The sequence below is a fragment of the Malania oleifera genome, chromosome 12 (genome assembly GCF_029873635.1).
Source record: "Malania oleifera isolate guangnan ecotype guangnan chromosome 12, ASM2987363v1, whole genome shotgun sequence".
In the NCBI taxonomy this organism is placed as follows: Eukaryota; Viridiplantae; Streptophyta; class Magnoliopsida; order Santalales; family Ximeniaceae; genus Malania; species Malania oleifera.
The window spans coordinates 39,730,923-39,757,783 of NC_080428.1; the positions used below are offsets into that span (position 1 = coordinate 39,730,923).

At 37.7% G+C, this 26,861-nt stretch overlaps 1 protein-coding gene across 1 annotated transcript in view; it reads right to left on the minus strand.

Annotated features, from left to right (window-relative positions):
- Positions 1-2,282: 2,282 nt before the first annotated feature.
- The window catches only part of LOC131143888 (subtilisin-like protease SBT5.6), a 28,035-nt gene continuing 3,456 nt past the window's right edge, over positions 2,283-26,861 (minus strand). Inside the window, exons 5-9 of the mRNA XM_058092248.1 lie at positions 5,905-6,478; positions 4,879-4,976; positions 4,161-4,518; positions 3,124-3,337; positions 2,283-2,824 (exon numbers count right to left, since the gene is read on the minus strand). Of these exons, the coding sequence (XP_057948231.1) occupies positions 2,283-2,824; positions 3,124-3,337; positions 4,161-4,518; positions 4,879-4,976; positions 5,905-6,478 (1,786 nt within the window). The remainder of the gene's footprint in view (positions 2,825-3,123; positions 3,338-4,160; positions 4,519-4,878; positions 4,977-5,904; positions 6,479-26,861) is intronic.

Sequence of the window (26,861 nt, forward strand, 5' to 3'; positions counted from 1 at the left end):
ATATTATTTAATGTAGAATTTTATATAGTTTTTCCAGCATATGATATTATACATACAGATATGAGTACATATACAGTTTTTTATTCAAATAATTTCACAGATATATATATATATATATATATGTATACGAACACAGATATTTATTCGGATTAGTATACATAGAATGTTATGTTTTCCTAAATGTCATAACACTCAAAGTATACAAACAGATTACACAGATAGAAAGTACAGACATATTATACAGTTATAGCATCAAGATGCTACAGATATTACAGTATTTATAGTTCAGATTAATTGTGTTATGGTTATTTTGGAAACATAATGAAAACGGTAAAAAGAGTATAGTATATATGTATATAGTATCAGATCCCTGTGGAAAGATTATAGACAGATACAGTTATAGAGCACGATATTGTTGTTATATATAGAATAAAGTGCAACCACATATCTCAGATAGTGTGTGGGTACCGTTAAACTCTGCTCGGAGAGGATGCAGCTCCCTAGTTCATTGGGTTAAGGGGGCCAGTTTGACGAGGTAGTAGCCAGTCCCGAGTTTAGGAGTGGATACAGTTTGACCGGACTGAGGTAGTGTAGAAAATGATGACTTACTTGGAGGGCCGACCAGAGTTAAGTTTCGCCTACGGGCCGCGCAACCCTGTCGTGAGGGGTTAAATCATGACATACAGAGTCTTAGGGAAAGAGCACATTTATGTATATGTATATGTATATAGGTTTACAGCTTTTGTTGTATGTAGTAAAATATAGTAGTATGAATGATAGAAAGTTCAGATGATACAAATAATTTAAGCTACTATACATGTATTCTACAGATTTGCTATATTATGCAGTTTTAAATACTATTATTATAGTTTTACGACTTGGTCGCCACACATTAGTTATAACATATTTCCACTTACTGAGCGTCATCTCACCCCATTACTTTACCAATTTTCAGGTGAGTCAATTAGGCAAGCAGATCAGGCTCGCGGATAGGGATTTACTTGATTACCCTGGTTATAGGGTGATTTTATGACAGAGTTTTGTCTTTTTGGGGTGGATGATACTGGAGGGAATTATTTATATGACTATGGTCTATATGCACTGAATTATGGTATTATATAGTATATATATGGTTGTATGATTTATGTTTCCGCTGCTTATGTATGGAGATGTACATATTTATATAATAAAAAAAATGATGTCAATTTTGAGGACGTAACAATTTTAAAACCGTCACTATTACTCATAATTTCTTCGACTATTAGTGACGGATTTGATCCGTCACTAATACCCTGATTTTTTGTAGTGTGAGATCCTTTGAGTTCTGAGTACTACCGCATAAATAGTTGGTTTTCGATTGTAATCTCGATTGCTAGTGACAGGCCTTCGAGCTTCAATTGATGTTGTTTTAAATACATGTTTACTCTGCTTTGATTTCAATTATGCAATTTAAATACCATGTCTTTAATTTCCATGCATATTTACTTCTCTGATTGTGATGAAATCCTAAGGGATAGGATAGCATAGTTAGGGATTTAGTCACTTATACGTGATAGGTTACGATTCTTATAGAGTGTTCTCGCGCTTGCTGGATAGGTATACCCTAGTCCCCTATCATCCTAGTTCCCGATCATACTCTAAACGATCGGTGCACCTTCGCTACCCTATGCCACTCAAATGGTTCACTTGACCATTTAGCCTAGTACAGATAGCTGACCAGATATAATTATCGCAAACAACTATCTAAGCTGGATTCATGATTTAAGACTTACTTTCTAGGAGTAGCTTTAATTACAATTTACTTTCGTTGCATGTGTAGTTTAGAAAACAACTAAAAAATCTCACATTTTTCCTTTTATGCAAAGTGTAGTAAACTAGACTAAAATTGATAAATAACTGCATTAAGTCCCTGAAGTTTGACACCCGACTCTCTCATTGTCCTACTGAACAAGACTTATTTGGGTTATAAAAATTATTTTTAATAATTAAGGACCTAAAGCTTGACGAATCTATTAGGGCTTACTATTTTGTAGGATACCTCAGCCCTTTAATTTGCTTGTTCTCCTCAAATCATTGTTAAAGCAATGTAATGGTGCAAAAAACACGATATTTTTCACTCATACCCTTGGTATGTTGCTTGTTATAACCATGGCACGAATTATTAGGTTTTACAAAGGTTGCAATACGTACCGTATATGACCAATATACATACATACATACATATATATATATATATATATATATATATATATATTTATTAAACCTTTCCAAACAAGGGATGTCTATGTCAAAGACACTACAATAGGGCTCTTCACCCAGTGAAGCCCATCAGCCCAAGCATACCACCCAAATGCATATTGATCATTATTCTGGCCTCCCTTCTTCTGAGAATTGGTTCTCACAGTAATGATAAAGCTTTTCTTCTGCCCCACATGGTCGAAGACCAACATACTTGGCCACACCTCAACCACAAATCCCGACGGCGGCATCACAGATGCGATGTACACGCTCTTGGCACCTCCCACATTAGTCACCGTTCTATTCACGGTCATTGTGCCATTGAGTTTGGCAAGTACAAGGGAGGGACAATTGAGGAGGTTATTCAGTTCACGAGGAGTTGCTACGGGACACTTAAAGGATGGGTCGATGTTCTCGAGCCTTATGCTGCAGAGATAAAGAAGATAATCGGTGTATGAAGCATCATACACCAAACCGGGATCGGCCGCCTTCTCGGGCTGCAAGAGTCCTGCGCCACATAGGTAAGGATCTGCCGGATTCCCAAATGCATCCATTATTGGCAATCCTGCACTGGTGGTGGTCTTAGCTGCGCTCCAAAAGTGTGCATAGATACAGAACATGAGAAAATAAAAAAAGAAAAAAACGATGTACTAAATAGTAGCGTTAAATATCATGATGACTGGCGTGGCTTCTAGCTAGACAAATGAATTGGTCTACATCTACTTGAGTCTTACCACCATGTGCCAGTGGCCAAGACACTACCAGTAGATATGCATGAAGCAAGCATAAAATATTTTCCAATTAATATCATCACCTTCAGACCAGGTTAATGTATGTGACTATTTGGAAGTAGAATATACATATATGTATTCTGTAGGAAGGTACATGTGGTTATGAGGGCAGATCTTATGGCGGCACTGCTCCAATTTTGATGTACGGCCTTGAGAAGGGCAGCGACACCGGCAACATGAGGGCAAGACGTGGAAGTGCCAGACATGATGTTGTATGGAACGACTCTATCATCGTCAGGTAAGTCTGTTGGGGAAGTTCCTTCACTCCATGCTGCCAATATGTGCAATCCTGGAGCTGTGATTTCGGGCTGCCCAATAATAAAATATTTTAAGGTTGGCTTTGCTTTATGGAATGTCTATTTTCATCATGTGAATGTTTATTCTATTTTTATTCAATTTTGAATGAAATAATAAAGAACATAAAAGGAATAGTTATTGCTTCTATTCTAAATTTTATGCTATATTCTATGTTATTTCAAGAATAACTATTTCCTTGAACCAAAGAATAATGTAACTTTAGATATTTTATATAATCACATTGCTAGCATAATAAACTTTAGTTCTAGGAGGGTGGCGGGGAACAAAAAGAAATTCATGATCAAAATAATTGGGGCATTTTTGAGGTACAAGAATGGCCCAATTCAGTGCCTTTTGGTTGGATCAAAATGTTATTTTAATAAAAATGGGAATTTTATAATTATGTTTTTCTATTTGTTCAATAAGAAAAATTACTTTTGCCTTTTGATGAAGTTGTTCTCTATTTTTAGATGAAAGATAAGCGTTTTACGCATAAATTTTACCAAATATTGAAAAATAAGAATATTATTATTATTATTTGTTAGATTACCATTTTACCTAAAAACTTAAGTTGTTAGGTTGTGGGTCAATAATGTATATTAAGCTTTAACACTCCCCCGCACATGTAGCCTGACAGCACATGAAGAAATAAACACATGATACTTACCATGTTAGACTACCACTTTACGTTAAAGTTTAAACTATTAGGTTGTGGGCAAACAATGTATATCAAGTTTTAACATTTTTATTTTTTTAAAAAGTATTTTTTTTCCCAAGTTACTTAGATTTACAAATGTATTTCAACACAAGGTGTCCTTGTATGTTGATATTTACCTTGAGAAAATTAGGATAAAGTGCATGCGGACCCTTGCTGGAGAAAGAAGCCATAAAAATCTCTGCATTGTTGTAGAACACAGTTGCTGGGTAAATGATGGTGGCAGTTGGGTTCTTGGTAGAGTTTATGTAATTACGAATTTTTATGGTATCCTTAAAAGTTACGGCACTTGAAGGAATGAAGTTCGTGTCCAGCAACAGTTCATTTCCATTTGCTGCATTATTTCCCAGAATGAATGCAGCGGCTTGCACCCTTTTTGCCTCCTTGCATTTTAGTAATTTATGTATAACACCCCTATTGCAGAACACAATCTTCCCTTTGGCTTTCTCTTTTGAAAGGGACCCAGGTAGGCATTGCCTGTAAAGTTCAGAAGACACTCCTCATTTGTTAAAAAATCTTATGTTTGGGACCCCCTTGGACACATGGTTAATTCAATGAAATATTGAGCATGTCGATCTGTTCCTCTACTTCACTCCAATGAAATGTCAAGGTCTTATCTCAATGAAAAATTTAATCTCTAGAACTTGACAACTAAATAAAAAAATTTTAAAACGAACACTAATATGTTAAATTAATGGTTATATACGAGCATTGAGGGATTTGAAAATATATGAGTTACCTCTCTTGAATTGTGTCATTAAAAATCTATAAGCCTCCTTGCTATATCAAAAGAAAAGGTAAAAATAATAAGGGAAAAAAAGATAGAGAAGAAGTTACTCCGCATCTTTGGTGTTTGATGCATTACTAGCAATCCCTGCTCCATAAACTAGTGAATATTGATCCTTCTTCAGCCCGTATGGAGTAATTGATTGTCCCTATTTTACATTGCAAATAAAAGCAACCTGTCAATCAGTACTTTAATTAAAAAGGTTGACATAAACTCAATGAAATGATGAGAAAGACATGGAAAAAATGGTTCCTCCATCTTGACGAAGTTGCAATTTCAATAATGACAAGATGTTTGAATAGCCAAAGAGATACCCATTGAAGCTAGTGATGTAGGAACCATACTAGTCAGAACCCCATTGGGATATAATTCTTACTTATAAGGGACCAAGTGTTTATATGATATCAAATTATTGGTAGACTGCAAATCCAATGTAGAGAGATTGCACTAAACTTAGGAAATGAATTACATAGAATGTGAGCACCAGTCACATTTAGAATGCACCAATTCTCTTGCAATAGTAGTGTTACACTTACCTACCAATCATCATATATTTTCTTACTCGCTACTTTAAATTAATAATTGTACCATATACATAGTACAATTCCTACAAAATAATGGGTAAATATATAAATGGGTAATTAATATTTAGAAGGTAAGTGTAACATTTTAAATCCATATAACTTTCATTTTTATGTGAGCGTGTAACTAAAAATCAATTTAACCTTTCGAAAGTGAAATCTTGATTCTTGAATATATCTTGATTGAGTGTGTCTTAAGAGAGGTCTAAGATCTATCATGTAATATCGATGTTTAGTGTGTTTTTATGGATGGAAGGGTTTGATGAGAAGACAACTTTTGCCCTCATAAACGACCTAATTTTTTTTTTTTGTCCATAACCACTCGCAAAGGTGGGGTATGTATCGAAGTGGTCAGGAGACATTAAGGGATCATTTGTAATTGTTTATGTATAAATAATTTTTATAAAAATATTGAAATCAATAAGCACCGAAAATAAGTGTTGAATTTAACAACTTTACTTTTGGAATGCTGCACAGGCATTTGTAACTTCATACCATTATTCTCTTGCCATCCCCGAGCACCACCGGCGAGAGGAATGCACGATCAATGCTATTGGCACCAACAGTTAGGATCCAGGGAGCCGCGTTGCTCACACTCGACGTATCCGGACCCGAATTTCCAGCGGAAGTCACAGTCACTATATTGTGCTTGACAGCGTGAAGAGACCCAATCGCTATTCCGTCCTCGCTATATTGAAGCGGCTCGTCGGACCCAATAGATATGCTCAGCACATGAACTCCGTCGGTAATGGCATCGTCGATGGCCGCCAGCATGTCCTCGTCGAAGCATATGCTGCTTTGGTCGTCTTCCATCTGGTTGCTCGGAATCAACCAGCAAACTTTGTAGATGGCGAGGCGTGCGAGGGGCGCGCCACCCGAAGCGACGCCGTAACCAAATCCTCCGATGGCAGAGGCGTTGGGAACCTCACGCCCGCCTGCGGTTGATGCTGTGTGGGAGCCGTGGCCCTGCTTATCGCGGGGAGATGCGCCATCAGTTGTTGCGTTTAGAGCACCCACGCCATAGTGAGCCTCGTAGCCATTAAGGTAGTAGCGAGCTCCAATCAATTTCCTGGAAAAAATATCAAATGATATTTTATTAAGTTGTTTTTTAAATATATTGTTAAAAAATATGTTATTTATTTATTTATTTATTGTAGCTTTTATCACAGCCGTTGGATCGTCTCTAAATCCGATGGTTGTGTAGTGTTATATATATATATATATTTGTAAGCCATGGGAAAAAGTATGTATTGCTTGTCATTACGAGTAAGGAGAGCTAGAGGGGGCTTTCTCTCTGGGAAGATTTTTTCTCCACTGGTTTGACAAGTAAAGGAATGTACAGGGGATTTGAAATTGGGGAGAGTGATCAGATCTTATAATGCCATCATTTCATAGTGATTTTTCCTTAGGTGCACATTCCGTGGATGTAGGCAATCTTGCCGAGCCACGTAAAATTTCTCGTCTATATTTTTTCTATGAATATTCTTTTTGCTATTTATTTTGTTAATCGAAAGATTAAAATCGTTGTACGTCAACAAGTGGTATTAGAGCACTGTTTCGATTGGGTGCAGATCTGATAGATTATATCAGATCGAAAGAAATTTTTTGGATAGTTTTTCCGCAAGAGTGCTTAAGATAAAAGTGGTTTGTTATGATCGGATTAAGGTACACGAATTCAGATTAGGTGTTGGAAAATTATTTTAGAATTTTTTCAATTGGAGGATCATTTTTCAATTGAAGGTGTGAAAAAAAAATATTTGGAAGAAAAAAAATTTTCGCAGATGAAGAACGTGATGAATAGTGCTAGAATTGGGTGACAGACCCGGATTCAGAATAGTGTCGGGTACATAACGCAACGGGTTGACATGCAGGTCAAGAGGCTAGGTTGCGAGTCAGACCCAAGCGGAACCCATCGGGTCAAGGCGTGGGTCAGCATTCGGATTAGCTAGAACACATGCGGGTTGCACATGTAGTGGATCAGGGATCTAGGTCAAGCGGATCAGGTCGGGTCGAGGCGTAGATCCTCCCTGTGAGTACTGATGTCATGCTGATATCACGCTGACATCATCTTGACAGGTGCTGACATCAGAGGAGAGAGAAAAAAATTTTAAATGACGAGTACTTCGACGGCCAAGTTCGAGGTGAAGCCTTTTAATGGAAAAAATAATTTCAGTTTGTGGTAGAACACTGTGAAGGATGTGTTGGTCCAACAAGGACTGATTAAAGCATTGTATAAGAAAAACAAGAAGGTAGAGACCATATCAGATGATCAGTGGGAGGCTATGGAAATGAAAGTGGTAAGTACCATTTGCTTAAGTTTAACTTCAGAAATTAAATACAGTGTGTTGAATGAAGCATCACCAACCGAGCTTTGGAAAATATTGGAGAATATTTATATGTCCAAGTCCTTAGTTAATAGACTGTATTTGAAGAAAGATTTGTATTAGTTAAGGATGACTGAGGGCACAGAAGTCAGAGGCCACCTCAATTATTTCAATAAAATAATCACGCAGTTGCTGAGTATTGAGGTAAAAATTGAGGAGGAAGATAAAGCACTATTTCTATTGTATTCGCTTCCTAATTCACTTGATACTTTGAAAACCACACTACTGTTAGGTAAGGAGAATTTTACAGTTGATGAGGTGACTACTGCAGTTATGGAGAGTGAGAATTTTCACAAACTAGATTATCGAGGACATGAAGAAGGGTTGGTGGCTAAGGGTGAGTCTAGCCAACAGCGGGGTAGGAGTTCTAGCAGGGGTAATTGGAATCGAGGGAAATCTCGATCCAGGTCCAGGGGTAAGAATGGGAACTGAAGGAGTGGTTGTTTTCATTGTGGGAAAGAAGGGCATATGAAGAAGGATTGTCTAAGGAGGAAAAAAGATTTAGAGGAAAAGAATAGGAAGAAGACTGAGAAGGCTACTGTAGTGGAGAGCAGTTCATCAGTTTTTGATGGGGTTCTTTTGGCTATTACTATAGGTTCCAGTTACTTAGCCGATACCTAGAGTTTGTATTTGGCGTGCTCATATCATATATGTCCATATAGGGACTGATTTGACTCCCATGAACCAATCTCCGAAGGGATGGTGTTGATGAGTAATGATGCTTCCTGTGCTATTCTTGGTATTGGAATGGTCAGAATCAGAATGTTTGATGGTGTGGTTAGAACCATCAGGGATGTGAAGCATGTTCCAGATCTGAAAAAGAATCTGATTTCCTTGGACTCTTTAGACAGTATTGGATTCTCTTTCTCAGTTAGGGATGGTGTACTGAAAGTGGTTAAAGGTTCACTGGTAGTAATGAAGGGTCATCTGAGAAATAATTTGTACACTCTAGTGCGTGGCACAATGACAGGTGAAGCTACAGCTAGTACGTCTTCAGATACAAATACAGATGAACTACTCTCTGGCATATGAGGTTCGATCACATGAGTGAGCGTGGTTTGTAGGAGCTGCACTGGAGGAACTTACTGGGAGGTAATTTTTGTTGTAAGCTTAAGTTCTGTAAATACTATTTTTTTGGCAAACAACGCAGGGTGAGTTTCAGAACAGGAAAGCATATGAGCAAGGAGGTGCTACAGTACATTCATTCAGATGTATGAGGTCCAGTATAGGTACAATCTCACAGTGGAGCTATTTATTTTGTCTCATTTATTGATGACTTTTTCAAGAAAGTCTTAGTGTATTTTCTGAAGCACGAGAGTGAGGTATTCAGTAAGTTCAGGGAATAGAAAACTTAGGTAGAGAAACAAACAGGGAAACAGGTGAAGTTTCTGAGATCTGACAATGGACTGAAGTACAAAAATAGCCAATTAATTGACTTCTTAAGGAATAGGGGATCACTAGGCACTATACAATTCCACATGACCCACAACAGAATGGGGTGGCTGAAAGGATTAACAGAACATTACTAGAGAGGGCAAGATATATGAGGATTCAGACTAATTTTCCTCAGTCATTATGGGAATAAGCAGTGAGTATGACATGCTACTTGGTAAATAGGTCTCCTTCTACAGCTATTAACGCAAAGATTCCTGAGGAGGTATGGGCAAGTAAGCTAGAACATTACTCTGTGTTGAGAATATTTGGTTGTCCATCATATGTGCATGTGTAGGAATAGGAAAGATCAAAGTTGGACTCTAAGTCCAAACCGTGAATATAGTGACCTAGAAGAATAAAAGAATTTAAATAATAAAGAGAGCGAAAAATGGAAACAGTAGCAAAGGGGGGACAGTAGACTTTGTCGACGAACGCTTTGCGTTCATTGACGACGTGGCAGTATAAGCTCACTGACAACGATAAATTTCGTCCACGAGAAGATACCGAGAGAGGGTCTTGGGGGATTCTGAATTTCGTCGATGAGGAGAGCGTTCATTGACGAGCTGCCCTCTTGACCTCGTCGACAAGGTGACATGATTAATCGATGAAGGCCAGTGTGTAAACAGTGTTAAATGCAATTTTTCAGCTTAATTTGGCCGCAGAAACTCTCTCTCTCACTCTCTTCGGCTCCCACCCCTTCTCTCAAGTTTTTTGGGTCCATTCTTCGCCAAATCGACGATCCGAAGCCATCACGACACTCTTGGGGAAGTTCTTTACATATCTGCTGGAGTGGATCATTGGTGGGGCTAGTTTGGAGTCCATCCCAAATCTAGGGTAAGGCTTTCTACTCAATATTTGACTTCTTGAAAGTTGTAGAAAGTGTATAGTGTATAGAAACACTGAATTTTGGTTCTAGGGAATATCATTTTCAGGGTGTTGAGCGGGGAACCCTGCAGGTGTGGGGCTGTTTATTTTAGAGGCTTCTCAGGAATTAGGTAAGGGGATAAACTAAGTTAGTTATTTTATGAAAATGTAGGAATGTTATTATAACATTTGATTTTAGGAAAATAAATATATTTATATATGCTTTATGTTTGGGAAATACCGTTGTAAAAGATGATATGTTTAAATATGTATAAACCTATTTTGTGTGGCATGAGTAGAATTTATAATGAAATACTATTTTCTGAGAATATGATAAAGATATGGATACGTTTTGCCGACGTACGAGTCATGCTATAGATATGTTTTGCCAGCGTACAGGCCGAGCTATGGATATATTTTGCTGACGTACGGGCAGAGCTATGGATATGTTTTTCCAGCGTACGGGTCATGTAATGGATATGTTTTGCTGGCATACGGGCTGAGTTATGATATGTTTTTCCTGCGTACGGGCTGAGCTATGATATGTTTTTCTGGCGTACGGGCCGAGTTATGGTAAAATATGAAATACCGGCGTATAGGCCCATAATTTTATGAAATGTATAAATATGCAAAATGATGCAATGATACTGATTTGGCAACTAATAGTATGAAATATCCATGTATCATAGTTTGATTATATGTTATATGATATCAAGACCTGGTTGGCTTGGTTTAGGCTAACACTTGCATGGTACCGCTTCTATGTGTTCATGATCATCATGATATTGTGTTAACGCTGCTGTACGAAGTAGCATGAGGTTGGATAGTCGATGTGGTTTTAAGAAGTGTGAGTGCCTCTGGTGTACGGACCAGGTCTGGCAGACCCATCGGACTTACAAACTGTACTTTTGACTTGGCAGTGGTCGGCCAACCATTGTCAGGTCCCGCCTTCGGGCCACACAACCTAGTCATATGGGGGGTAATACGTGACAATAGCCAGTTAACCTACCAGGGTTGTTTTCGTATTATATTTTATGAGATGAATTATGCTTATGAAAATTATGTATGTTCTACCATAATATGAGAATATATGTTTCCTATATATGATACAAATAGTTATACTGATATGTTTATGCATGGTTATATATAGAATACAGAAATGCTCATATTGCCACACACTAGTATTAGTTTATTTCCATTACTGAGAGGTATCTCACCCCGAAATTTCATGAACTTTTCAGGAGCCCCTGATAGGAGAGCGGATAATGCTCCGCTGAAATAGTAATGTTGATCTACACTCTTTGAAGGGTAAGTTTTGGTGGGGACGGTAGGATTTTGTGGGAATTATCCCTAAGACTTTCTTTTTGGGATGTATGTACCTTGATATAATGGATGTAGTAACTCTGGTATTGAAAATGGATGGTTTTGTGTTTATGATATTATGATTTTATGTTTCCTACTGCTTAGGCTTCCACATTGTGTTTCTGATATATCCCTGGTACCCACGGGTTCAGGTAGATTATGATCTGCTAGGGTATTATATGTGTTTTAAAAAAAAATCTACGGAAATAAAGCAGGCCGTTATAGTTCGGTATCAGAGCCTAGGTTGCTAGGTTCTATAGACTTTAGAGTGCAAAGAAAATAATACCAAAGTATAGGAAATGATTTAAGGTCTTGTTCTACAATCTAGAGGCAGGATTTCCATGGTGATTTGTGTGTTTTTCCTGGAGTGATGATTTCAGGAAAACCATAGTAAACTATTGTCAGGTTATGTTCCTAGAATGTAGGATTGAGGTTAGGTGGGTAAATTATAAGGATAGGATTTTTACGTTACGTTTTTTTTTTTTTTTCAAGATGGATCTAGGAGGAGGTAGTGCCCATGCGAGCGGCAATGATAGGGTAGGGCCCTCGAGTGCAGGCGAGACTGACTCTAACGCAGTATTATGTAGCGTGGCTCAGCAGGTAATGGCTGAGATAGCTAGGAGCTCTAGAGAGCAGGGTGGTCCGTCGGCAGGCTATGGGTGCACTATCGAGAAGTTTACAAAGATGAATCCTCTGGCATTTTCAGGAGGGGCCGATCCTGCAACAGCTGATAACTAGATGCAAGAGATTGAGAAATTCTTGGTCATATTGCAGTGTATAGAAGAACATAGGGTCCTTTTCGCCACCTATAAACTGATGGGGGAGGCAGAGAGGTGGTGGACTACTGGAGCAGCAGAGGACGACTCTGATGGTTATAACATGGGATCGATTTAAAGAGTTATTCTTTGACATGTATTTTCCAGGTACTGTTAGGGAGGCTAAAGTGGAGGAGTTCCTGAGTTTGAAGTAGGGAGAGTTATCAGTCCCGCAGTACGCGGCGCGTTTTATTGAGCTCTCTCGCTTCACTCCATATATTATCCCTGATGAGGTGAAAAAGGCGAGGTAATTTAGGAGATGTTTGAAGCGGAGTATCTTCAAGCAGATAGTAGTGCTACAGATCCAAGATTTTGTTAAGTTAGTCGACAGAGCAGCCTTGGCAGAGGTTGGAGAGCATTTGGATGTAGAGGAGTAGGGACAGAAGAAAAGATCTGCATCTTCGGGCTACCAGCAGGGTCCTAAACAGAATCAGTGGAGGAGAAGAAACCATTGTAGAGGGCGGAGGCAGGAGACCGGAGGACTCAAGGTTCAGGCGATGCAGGGTCCTCCTGTCTATCAGACTTGTGGGAGGAGACACTGGGGAGAGTGTCGAGCAGGTGGAGTAGTCTATTACCGCTGTGGTAGACCGGGACATATGGTGCGAGACTGCCCTACCCCACCAGATGTAGTTCCTGTTCCTAGACCATACCAAGGTGGTTATCAGGCACCACGTGGGGGCCAGCAGAGGAATACGGTTCCAGCCAAAGTGTTCGCACTAACGCCGGGTGATGCTGAGACAGAGGGTGACGTGGTGACTGGTATGGTTAGTATGTTTTCTTTTAAATTTATTGCATTGTTTGATTCAGAAGCTGCACACTCGTTTGTGTCTTCGGAGTGCATTAGACTATGTGGGGCAGAAACACAGTTGTTAAATACTGAGTTGTTGGTATCTACATCAACTAGGTCAGCAGTGAGGTGTAGTAGGGTGCTTCGGGGTTGTTCAGTTGATATTCAAGGGAAAATCTTGTCTGCCGATCTAATAGTGATGGACATGCATGGGTTTGATGTGATCTTCGGCATGGATTGGCTAGTAGTTAATTTTGCCAGTATAGATTGCCACTCACGAGAAGTGATATTCAGACCTCCAGGGAGAGTAGAATACAAGTTCGTGGGGTCGCGAGTGTAATCCCCGCCTCAGCTAGTTTCATCTATCCAAGCTAGGAGACTACTGTTAGGTGGTTGTTAGGGGTTTGTGGCAGTTGTGAAGGAAATGTCAGAGAATGAATTGAAACTTGATAGCACACCTGTAGTAAAAGAGTTTACACATGTTTTTCCATATGAGTTACTAGGCTTGCCAGCTGACCGTGAGGTAGATTTTTCTATTGATCTACTTCCAAGTACGATGCCGATTTCTAAAGTACCTTACCAAATGGCGCCAGCGGAATTGGAAGAATTGAAGAATCAGCTGCAAGATTTGCTTGACAAGGGCTTCATATGACCTAGTGTATCTCCGTGGGTAACTCCAGTTTTGTTTATAAAGAAGAAAGACGGGTTGATGAGGATGTGTATAGATTATAGGGAAATTAATAAAGTGAACATCAAGAATAAGTATCCTCTACCCCGTATTGATGATCTATTTGATCAGCTCCAGGGTACACGGGTGTATTCTAAGATTGACCTCAGTTCAGGCTATCATAAGGTAAAAGTGAATGCAGAAGACATCTCGAAAACAACCTTCAAGACCAGGTACAAGCATTACAAATTCCTTGTTATGCCATTTGGTCTGATGAATGTTCTTGCTATATTTATGGATTTGATGAAAAGGATTTTTCATCCATATTTAGATCAGTTTGTGGTTATTTTTATTGATGATGTACTGGTCTATTCGAGGAGTTATGAGGAGCATGAGATGCATCCGAGGTAGGTTTTGCAGATGCTACGAGAAAAGAAGTTGTATGCTAAGTTTAGTAAGTTCAAATTTTGGCTTGAGAAAGTCGTGTTTTTGGGGCATGTTATTTCTGGGGATGGTATTTCTGTGGATCCTAGTAAAATTGAGGTAGTTGTGAATTGGGCTAGATCGAGGAACGTCTAGGAGGTCAGGAGTTTCTTGGGACTAGTTGGGTATTACAGGTGTTTCGTTGAGGGATTCTTAACATTATCAGGGCCTTTGACGCAACTGACTAGGAAGAATGTCATATTTGAGTGGGACGACAGCTGTGAGTAGAGTTTCCAGGAATTAAAGCAAAGGCTAGTCACAGCACTAGTATTGATCATCCCGTCAGGGGGTGAGGGTTATGTCATTTACAGTGATGCGTCCTTAAAAGGACTTGGCTGTGTATTGATGCAACATGACAAGGTAGTGGTGTATGCGTCCAGGCAGTTGAAAGAATATGAAAAGAACTACCCTACTCATGATCTTGGTTAGCTGCAGTGGTGCATGCATTGAAGATTTAGAGGCATTACCTGTATGGTGAGCAATGTGAAATCTTCTCAAACCACAAGAGTTTAAAGTACTTTTTTACGCAGAAAGAATTGAACATGATGCGGAGAAGGTGGTTAAAACTCATTAAAGATTTTAACTGCACTATCAGTTACCACCCAGGGAAGGTGAACGTGGTAGTTGATACTTTGAGCCGAAAATTTGTGGAACCAGTGTTGGTGGTTATGGAGATTCACTATCTGATCATAATGGATCTGGAGAGGCTCGACATCGAATTAGTTGAAAGTGATTCTCAGATATGTATCGCCAGTTTAACAGTGCAACCTACTTTACAGGAAAGAATTAAAGCTACTCAAAAGGAAGACCCAGAATTAGTAGAGGTGATGGATAAAGTGCAGAGTGGTCAGGGGGAAGAGTTCAGTATTGCAAATGACGGAGCTCTACGGTTTCATTCCAGGCTATGTGTTCCTGCCGATGCTAATATTAGAAAGATTATATTAGAAGAGGCTCACAGATCTTTGTACACAGTTCATCCTGATGGTACGAAGATGTACAGAGATCTACGAGAGTTGGATTGGTGGAGTGGTATGAAGAAAGAAATTGCAGAGTATGTAGCCCAATGTCTGACATGCTAGCAGGTAAAAGCTAAGCACTAGAGGCTGGGAGGGCAGTTGCAACAACTATTTATCCCAAAGTGGAAGTGAGATCATATATCTATGGACTTTGTGTTAGGACTGCCGACTGCGTTGCACAGCCAGAATGCCATCTGGGTGATTGTTGACCGTTTGACTAAGATCGCCCACTTTTTGCTTATCAAGATCAGCTACTCTCTCAATCATTTGGGAGAGATTTACATTCAGGAAATAGTTTGTTCTCATGGAGTTTCGGTATCTATTGTGTCGGATCGAGACCCATACTTTACATCACGATTTTGGAGGAGTTTGTAGGAAGCATTAGGGTTTCAGTTGTCTTTTAGTATGACATTCCATCCTGAGTCAGACGGGCAGATTGAGAGGGCAATACAGATATTGGAGGATATGCTTCGAGTGTGTGTACTAGATTTTGGGGGTAGTTGGACTCAGTTCACACCGCTGGTGGAATTCACATATAATAACAGTTATCAGACCAGCATTGGCATGACACCATTTGAAGCATTGTATGGTAGGAGATGTCGTTCTCCTTTGTTTCGGGATGAGATGGGTGAGTGGTGAGTCATGGGGCTAGAGCTAGTACAACAAGCATGTGATAAAGTTCAACTCATTAGAGAAATGATCAGTGCAGCTCAGATGCTGATAATCGCCGCAGGAATTTAGAATTTGAAGTTGATGATTATGTATTTTTGAAGATAGCTCCGTTGAAAGGGGTTATGAGGTTCGGGAGGAAGGGTAAACTTAGTCCTAATTTTATCGGTCCATTTGAGATCCTAAAGAAAATGGGGCCGGTGACCTATAGGCTAGCTTTGCCACCTGTGTTATCTAGAATTCACGACGTATTCCACGTAACTATGTTGAGAAAATACATTTCAGACCCTTCTCATATTGTTAGTTATGGTGAATTAGAGGTTAGTGATTCACTAGTGTATAAGGAGGTACCAGTACAGATTCTGGATAGGAAATTGCAAGAGTTACATAACAAAAAGATTCCTCATGTAAAAGTTTTATGGATGAATCATACAGTAGAAGAGGTTTCTTGGGAATCTAAGGAGCAAATGAAGTAGAAGTATCCACACCTATTCTAAGAAGTTTAAATGAGTAAAATATAAGTAGTTAGGTAGTGTTTCTTTTGTAGGTACATGTAATAATTTAATTAGTAAGTAGCATTTTAGTTTTGGGGGAATTTTCTTTTGTGTATGTAATCTCCTAGGACTTGAAATATAACCACGGTATTCCTTCGCTATATGTGAGGGTAAGTAATAAAATAAGTAAACCATTTTGTTTTAAAGGATGATAAACCACATGAATAGAAAATTTCGGGGACGAAATTTTTACAAGGAGGGGAGAATGTAGTGACCCATAAGAATAATAATATTTAAATAATAAAGAGAGAGAAAAATGAAAACAGTAGCAAAAGGAAGCAGCAGACTTCGTCGATGACGTAGCAGTATGAGCTCGTCGACGAGGATAAATTTCATCGACGAGAAGATATTGAAAGGAGGTCTTAGGGGATTTTGAATTTCGTTGACGAGGAGAGCGTTCGTCGATAAGCAGCTTTCTTGACCTCATCGACGTGGTAACGTGGCTCGTTTACGAAGGTTAGTGTATAATAGTGTTAAACACGATTTTTCAGCTTAATTTGGCCACAGAAAGTCTCTCTTTCTCACTCTCTTCGGCTCTCACCCCTTCTCTCTAGCTTTCTGGGTCTGTTCTTCGCCAGATCGACGATCCGAAGCTACCACGACACTCTTGGGGAAGTTCTCTACATATCTACTGGAGTGGATTGTTGGTGGGGCTAGTTTGAAGTCCATCCCAAATCCAAGATAAGACTTTCTACTCAGTATTTGACTTCTTGACAGTTGTAGAAAGTGTAGTGCACGTAGAAATACTAAAATTTGGCTCGAGGGAATATCATTTTCAGGGTGTTGAGTGGGGAACCCTGCAGGTGTGGGGTTGTTTATTTTAGGGGCTTCTCAGGAATCAAATAAGGGGATAAACTAAACTAGTTATTTTATGAAAATGTAGGTATGTTATTACAACATCTGATTTTAGGAAAATAAATATATTTATATATGCTTTATGTTTGGGAAATATTGTTGTAAACGATTATATGTTTAAATATGTATTAACCTATTTAATGTGACATGAGTAGAATTTATAATGAAATACTGTTTTTTGGGAATATGATAAAGATATGGATACGTTTTTCCGGTGTACGGGCCATGCTATGGATATGTTTTGTCGGCGTACAAGCCAAGCTATGGATATGTTTTACCGGCGTACGGGCCATGCTATAGATATGTTTTTCCAGCGTATGGGCCGTGCTATAGATATTTTTTCCGGCGTATGGGCTGAGTTATGATATGTTTTGCCGGCGTACGGGCCGAGCTATGATATATTTTGCCGGCGTACAGGCCGAGCTATGATATATTTTGCTGGCATACGGGATGAGCTATGGTAAAATATGAAATACTGGCGTACAGGACGATGATTTTATGAAATGTAAAAATATGCAAAATGATGCAATGATACTGATTTGGCAACTAATAGAATGAAATATCCATGTATCACAGTTTGATTATATGTTATATGATATCGGGACCTAGTTGGCTTGGTCTAGGCTAGCACTTGCACGGTACTGCTGCTATGTGTACATGATCATCATGATGATGTGTTAATGCTGCTATACGAAGTAGCATGAGGTTGGATAGTCAATGTGGTTTTAAGAAGTGTGAGCACCCCTGGTGTACGGACTAGGTCTGGCAGACTCATTGAACTTATAGACTATACTTTTGACTTGGCAGTGGTCGGTCAACCATTGTCAAGTCCCGCCTTTGGGCCACACAACCTAGTCATGTGGGGGTAATACATGACAACAGCCAGCTAACCTACTAGGTTTGTTTTCGTATTATATTTTATGAGATGAATTATGCTTATGAAAATTATGTTTGTTATGCCTTGATATGAGAATATATGTTTCCTAGATATGATACAGATAGTTATACTGATATGTTTATGTATGGTTATATATAGAACAAGGAAATGCTCATGTTTTCATACACTAGTATTAGTTTATTTCCCTTACTGAGAGGTATCTCACCCAGAAATTTCATGAATTTTTCAAGAGCCCCTAATAGGAGAGCAGATAAAGCTCTGCTGAGATAGTACTATTGATCTGCCCTCTCTGAAGGGTAAGTTTTGGTGGGGATGCTCAGATTTTGTGGGAATAGTCCTTAGGACTTTGTTTTTGGGATGTATATACCTAAATACAATGGATGTAGTAACTCTGGTATTGAAAATGGATGGTTTTGTGTTTATGATATTTTGTTTTTATGTTTCTTGCTACTTAGGCCTCCACATTGTATTTCTGATATATCCCTGGTACCCACGGGTTCAGGTAGATTATGATCTGTTGGGTATTATATGTGTTTTAAAAAAAAATCTATGGAAATAAAGTAGGTCGTTACAGTTTGGTAACAGAGCCTAAGTTGTTAGGTTCTGTAGACTTTAGAGTGTAGTGGAAATAATACAAGAGCATAGGAAATGATTTAATGTTTTGTTCTACAGTCTGGAGGCAGGACTTTCATGGTGGTTTATGTGTTTTTCCTAGGGTGATGATTTCAAGAAAACCATAGTAAACTATTGTCGGGTTATGTTCCTAGAATGTAGGACTGAGCTTAGGTGGGAAAATTATAAGGATAGGATTTTTAAGTTACGTTTGTTATTTTTTAGGATGGATCTAGGAGGAGGTAGTGCCCATGCGAGCGGCAGTGATAGGGCAGGACCCTTGGGTACAGATGGGACTGACTCTAGCGCAGTATTATGTAGCATGGCTTAGCAGGTAATGACTGAGATCGCTAGGAGCTCCAGAAAGTAGGGTGGTCCGTCAGCAGGCCATGGGTGCACTATCGAGAATTTTACGAAGATGAATCTTTTGGCATTTTCAAGAGGGGCCGATCCTACAGCCGCTGAGAATTGGATTCAGAAGATTGAGAATTTCTTGGACGTATTGTAGTGTACGGAAGAACATAGGGTCCTCTTCGCTACCTATAAACTGCCAGAGGAGGCAAAGAGGTGGTACACTACTGTGAGACTGCTGGAGCAGTAGAGGACGACTCTGATGGTTATGACATAGGATCGGTTCAAAGAGTTGTTCCTTGACATGGATTTTCTAGCTACTGTCAGGGAGGCTAAAGTGGAGGAGTTACTGAGTCTGAAGTAGGGACAATTATCAGTCCGGTAGTATGCGGCACGTTTTATCAAGCTCTCTCATTTCGCTTCGTATATTGTCCCTAATGAGGTGAAAAGGTGAGATAGTTTGAGAAAGGTTTGAGGCGGAGTATCTTCAAGCAGATAGTAGTGCTGCGGATCCAGGATTTTGTTGAGTTGGCTAACAGAGCAGCCTTGGTAGAGGTTGGAGAGCATTTGGATGCAGAGGAGTAGGGACAAAAGAAAAGATCTGCATCTTCGGGCTACCAGCAAGGTCCCTGATAAAATCAGTGGGGGAGAGGAAACCATGGTAGAGGAAGCAGTTCAAAGTTCTGAACGAGATAGTTGGCTTGGAGCCATGGTTGAGGAGATGGAGTCTCTTTATAAGAATAACACTTGGGTGTTTGTTCAGAAGCCTAAGGATAGGAAGCTGATTGGTTGTGAGTGGGTTTTTAGAAATAAAGTACCTACTTTAGAATCAAAAGGGCTAAAATATTACGCCAGGTTAGTAGCAAAAGAATACAAACAGGAAGAAGGTACAAATTATAATGAAATATTTTCTCCTATTGTTAAGCATGCTTATACTATATCCTTGTTAGCATTGGTTGCCATCATGATTTAGATCTGGAACATATGGACGTAAAGACAGCTTTCCTTCAAGGTGAGTTGGAGGAAGATATCTTTATGGAGCAATCAGAGAGGGGTTTATGGAACAAGGTAAAGAACACCTGATATGTAAGTTGAATAGGTCTCTTTATGGTTTAAAGCAATACCCTAGGCAATGGTATGAGAGGTTTGATTCTTGTATATTGAGGATTGGGTATGTTAGAAGTAGTTATGATAGTTATGTTTACTTCAGATTTCTTAATAGTGGTGTATATGTGATCCTTGTGCTATATGTGGATGACATGTTGATTGTCTCTAATAGTACTAATGAGTTGAATGTGTTGAAAGTTAGGTTACATGATGAGTTTGAGATGAAGGATCTTGGTGCAACTAAAAAGATCCTTCGCATGGAAATAAGGAGGGACAAACAACAACAAAAATTGTGGTTGTCACAAGGTAAGTATATTGAGAAGGTATTGGAAAGGTTTAATATTATAAGTCTAAACAGGTAAGTAATCCTTTAGCTGCTCATTTTCAGTTGTCTGCTAAATTGTGTCCTTCTACTAATGAGGATAAGTTAGATATGGCTAGTGTACCTTATGCTAGTGCAGTAGGGAGTCTAATGTATGCTATGGTATGTAGTAGACCAGACTTGTCATATGTAGTTAGTTTGGTAAGCAAATATATGGCTAATCTAGTTAGAATGCATTGGAATGCGGTGAAATGGATTTTTAGATATTTGTGTGGCAATTCTGATTATGGTATCTTATTTGAAAGTACTGATGATTGTCATGTTCGAGGTTATGTGGACTCCGATTATGCAAGTGATTTGGAAAAGAAGAGGTCTACTTTTGGCTTCATTTTTACCATGGCTGGTGGTTCCATTAGTTGGAAGGCTATGTTGCAACCTACTACAACTTTGTCTACTACAGAAGCTGAATACATAGCTTTGGCAGAGGCAGGTAAGGAGACTTTTGTGGTTAACTGGACTGATTCAGGAACTTGGTGTTATGCAGGATAGGTTACATGTATTCTGTGATAGTTAGAGTGCAATCCACTTGGCAAGGAATCAGGTCTACCACTCTCGCACAAAGCATATTGGCATGTGGTTTCATGTAGTTAAAGGTTGGATTGAAAGTGGTAAGTTTCAGTTATTGAAGATCCACATAGATGGAAATGCTGCAGATATGCTCATGAAGCCTATTATAATAGCTAAGTTCAAGTGTTGTCTTGACTTAGTTAATATAGTCTCTTGTTGATTGTTGACAGAGCATCCCAGAGTGTGGGGATGGAATGTTGTGCTTGGCTGTGATTAAAAGCCAATGTGGAAATTTTGAAAAAAATATGTTATTTATTTATTTATTAATTGTGGCTTTTAACACAACCGTTGGATCGTCTCTAAATCCAACAGTTGTGTGGTGTCATATTTATGCTTGTAAGCCATGGGAAAAAGTGTGTATTACTTGTCATTATGTGCAAGGAGAGCTAGAGGGGGCTTTCTCTCTAAGAAGATTTTTTCTTCACTAGTTTGACAGGTGAAGGAGTGTACATGGGATCTAAGATCGGGGAGAGTTTGATCAGATCTTGTACTGCCATCATTTCATAGTAGATTTTTCTCCAAGTGCACGCTTTTTGGATGTAGGCAATCTTGTCGAACCACGTAAAATCTCTTGTCTGCATTTTTCGTACGAATGTTTTTTGTGCTATTTATTTTGTTGATTGGAAGATTACAATCGCTGCACGTCCACAGACACACAGACACATACAGATATATATATATATATATATATATATATATATATTATTACTTTTTATATTTTATTTTTTGCTGAACGCTTTTTAAGCTATATCATATTATGCTTCTGGGTATTGTGGGTGCAATGAATTTTTATTTTTTTGGCTTCACTTGATGAACACTTGCTAGAAGTAGGTGATCTGCGAACTGTGGTACATAGGTAAAATTATCTATCACATAATTGTGTTCCACTCAATGTCATGTGCTCTTTGCCAAACCTCAAGATAGGTCAGTATCTTCTGTTCATAATCTTTTTTTTTTAAAAAAACTAAGCAATAAAATTAAGACAACACATCAAGGAACAACCATTTTATAAAAAGGTTCATCAAAATTATATAAAATGGTTAATCTAAACCATATGAAAATAAACTTCTTGACCAAACGAAAAAAAAATTAAGGAGAAAGGAAAAAAAAATACTAGCTAGCAATAAAGTTGATGGGAGTTCCACTAAGGCAATTAAAATGCTCACATTGATCAAGTAAGCAAGAGCCCCAAAAATTTGAAATTCATACTCCCAAACATTTGCTTAGGTCATTTTCATAGGACACTCTTAAGGTACCATTCACCCAAGTAGGCTTTATTAAAAGCACAAAACCTAACCCTTTAGTGTGATAACATAAACGAAGTTATAAAAAGATAGGGGAGAAGGGAGGAGCCTTCACTTCTCAAAAGAAGGAGAGAAAAACGTGATTTTTCTCATGTTACTCATATTTTATCAAGATTCTGATCCCACTTTGTCTGTGGTCCGATTGAGCTGAAATTTGGAGGAGAGATTCACGATTCAAGGAGCTACAATCTGAATGGCAGAGATCGAATTTTGAGCTTGGGAGTTGGGATTTTTGCCCATGAACAGTAACCACGATTTTGGTATATTCTCTCCAATTATCTTTATATTTGCCAAGATTGATGATATCTTGATGAGATATATTTGTAGTCTCTAATTGCAATTAGAGAAGACTTTGTGTACCCATTATTTGGTTGATATTGGAGATTTCAACTAGACTAGGTCCCGTGGTTTTTCTTCCTCACATTGGGGAAGTTTTCCACATAAAAAATTGTTTGTGTTCTTGTAATTTGGTGTGATTGATTATTTTTCTTATTATTTTCAATACGTATAAAAGTAGAGATATACTATATTTGTTCGCATTTAGGGAGAAAAATTATTCTGCTTTGATTGTTTGTTGAAATCTCTCTGAACAGATAGTAAGTGATAAGTCTTCATCTTTCGAGCTTCATGCTCAAGCCCCCCACCCATAAAATTATCACATTTAATAGTGAATAAGAAAATTGATCAAAGTTAATTTTCAAGCAACAAAAATTAGAATTAAAACCAAATTAGTCAAACAACCAAATCAAATGGTCATATCAAATCAAATCGAATCAAAAAAATAATTTTTATTTTAGTTCAAAGTTTTCAATTTTTTTGAGTTAGTTTTTACTAGTTATATGATCTAATTTTAAATTAACACTAAAGCATTATTTAGAACTTACAAAATCTTAGGATAAGGAGAGAAAAATATGAACGACTTTACCTTTTCATATTTGGTTATCAAAAAAATTTAAAAAAAATAAAAAATATATCAAATCAATCAATAAAAATATAATTTTACACATTATGTACATTTGATTTTTCTTAATTTTTAACCAAATTAAAATTAAAAAAATTAGAAATATTTGGTTTAGAAGGAAAATAGTGGAAAATGAATTAAAATTCTCACATTGATCAAGTTAGCAAGAGCCTCAAATCTATCACCCAATTCAATATTTGAAATTCACACTCCCAAACATAACCTTAGGTTATTTTTGTAGGATGCTCTTGAGGAACCAGTTACACCATAACATTTTATCACAGTGTGTTAGGAAAGCATGTCCTAGGGTTATGCTCACACACAGAATAAAGCGAAATAGATAAGGTAATAGAGGCTCTTATAAAAAGTGATTGGATAAAAGAAAAGGAATGTTTTCTGATAGAGTAAATAAATAAGGCAATGTGCGCGTGTCTAATCAAATAAGGCTAGATACCTCAACCCTCCAAAAAAAGATATCAACACACAATCACAATCATTATTTCAACATGGAGCCAACATGGATACACAAAAGAACATACAATAAAACATACAATACACATACAACAATCCATCTTATTTATAATAGAAAAAATGAACGAGCAAGTCCAAATTGGAAAAACAACACGCATAAGATGAATGAGCACTTATAATCACAACAAAGTAATGAATGAAACAAGCAACTATGTAACTTAACTCAATTAGAAACATTTGGAGGCTTACAACTGGCTCGACTATCTAATGTACCTAGTAGAGTTGCCAAGTTGTCACAACACATCCTGAAGGGTTACCTCCTACAGGAGGGGGTAGATCTCGGAATAGCCTCGACTGAGTGACGATCTTGAATATGAACAACAAGTGAATGTGTGGGGTGAGATATGGGTCAATTACATAATCCATAGTCACCACTAACCTATTTCAACTTAGGTGGGGTTAGAACACCTATTTAATTAACTACCAGCTACACCTAAGTCCAAAGGACCTGATAAAGAATGGGCTATGCTACAAAAGACACGTTCAAAAGTCCGATTATGTGAGGGGAAGCTACAAGCACCCTCTAGACACCCATTTCTCTAAATAGAATTGGCATCAGGCAAACTCAAAGTGATTCCACTAGATTCTTCACCCCTTAGGAGGTTGAGGACTATTTAACCCCATTTTTTTTAAAAAAAATTTCTCCTCATAAGGGATTTTGCTTGCACACACAAGCGCGCACACAGCCAATAAATAAAAATAAAAAAATCATGCAAGACATACATCGAAGCATGCAATATGAGCAAAACACACCAAAACAAGTAAGAAACATGCATACAATACAAGACACACATTCAAGCAAATGAGCGAAGTAAACAAGTAACTCAAACACACAAGCAAACACATGAAATAAGAAAGATACAAAAAAAAAAAAATACAAATAAATCAACGAGAAAACTTGGAATTAAGATTAAACAGGGTTTAAAGTGCATGAAAAATGGTCTTAGAGGGCTAAATTTTTTCAAGAATTTTCTTAATCTTTTTTAATTTTATTTAAAATTTATAGAATTTTCTTTTATTTTTAAAGGTTTCTTGCAAATTTTATTCTAATTCTTATTTTTTATTTTTGAAAAATTCTATTTCCATGAAATTTGGACTCTCCTAATTATTAGAAAATTTGAATTTTCCTTCAATTTTCTTGTATTTTTTTTGGCATTTTAAATGAATTTTCACCATTCTTTTGTATTTTATTTTCTCGAAAATTTTATTTTCTATGAATTTTCATTCTTTTATGTTTTAAAAATATTTTCCTATATTTTTCCCTTTTTTGTTTTTTAATGGTATTATACATGCGTTTATTTATATATACGAAAACCTTTTATTATATTATGCTATATTTTATTATCTCATTTAATATTTATTATTTTAATATCTAAATATAACCCTATATCAAAATCCTCACATTTTTCTAACTCCCTCACCAAATTTCGGCCACATTTCGGCCTTTGTTGCCATCCCATCTCTCTATCTCTTTCTTTACCACAATTTTTTCCTCCAACATCGCAATCTGCACACCCAACCACCACTATTCTATCATTGCAGCATGTTAAATTACCATTTTACCTAAAAGCTTAAGCTTTTGGGTTGTGGGCCAACAATGTATATCAAGTTTTAACACTCTCCTGCACGTGTTGAGATAAAAAAAATATGATAAATAATACCACAGAATAAACATAGGCAACAAGACTAGAACCCAGGTTCTCCTGGTAAGTACTAGAACTCTAATATCACGTTAGATTATCACTTTACCTAAAAGTTTAAGCTTTTACATTGTGGGCCAACAATGTATATCAAGCTTTCACACAGAACCATTAACTCCTAACTGTGCCACGTAACTAGGCCACACCACCACCTCTTGGATCTCTCTCTCTCTCTCCCTTGCCAGCAATGCTTTCCACTGCAAATTTTAAGGAGCCATTTTTCCGTGCAAGCCCACCGCCAGACACTGCAGTTGGCAACTACAACTCCAACTACCACAATAGGCATCTCATAGCTCCTTCCGAATTCCCCATCCAGGTACGTCTTACCTACTTCTCCCTCTTCATCTGTTCCACTTTTCTTCTATTCTTCTATTATACTCCCAATATCATTTACTTTACCCCTTCTATATTACAATTCAAATGAATTTTCTAATGATTGTATAAAACAAAAATATTTACTTCAACTCTTTGTCATTAGTCGATCTCTCCTTGACAACAAAACGATGAACACAAGCAGATAACTCAAGTTGAGTATGCATAGTGTTAGTTTGACGATGTCAATTTATAAGTATGTGACATAAAGAGGATTGCCAGAGTCAGAGGGGAAGACAAAAAACAGTTTCCAATAGTTCAACTTGCACAATTAAATGTGAGAATGAAAGTAGGTTATCACATTTATAGGGACTTTCATTTATAGGTAAATGGAATTGAAGCTAGAGGGGGAAGGGGAAGTTGAATAGTTGGGATGTACAAAATATGAAGGGGGGGGGGGGGAACTAAATAATTAGGTTTTATATAGACATTAGGTAGAGATTGGAAGGAGTGGTTCATAAGTATGTAACTACAATTGAAATTTTGATTTTTATCATCTTGAAAATTTAGGTTATTTTTTAAATTAAGTTTATTTTTGTTTTTTCTTAAGTGGCATAAGAGCTAAAATTAAGTAAAAATGATTAAAAATTTTATATAAGAATTCAAATGAATTTGCTAATGATTATATAAAACAAAGATATTTAACTAAATTCTTTGTCGTTAGTTGATCTCTTCTAGATGACAAATCGATGAACACACACAGACAACTCAAGTTGAGTATGCATAGTGTTAGCTTGACGATGTCAATTTATAAGTATGTGACACAAAGAGGATTGA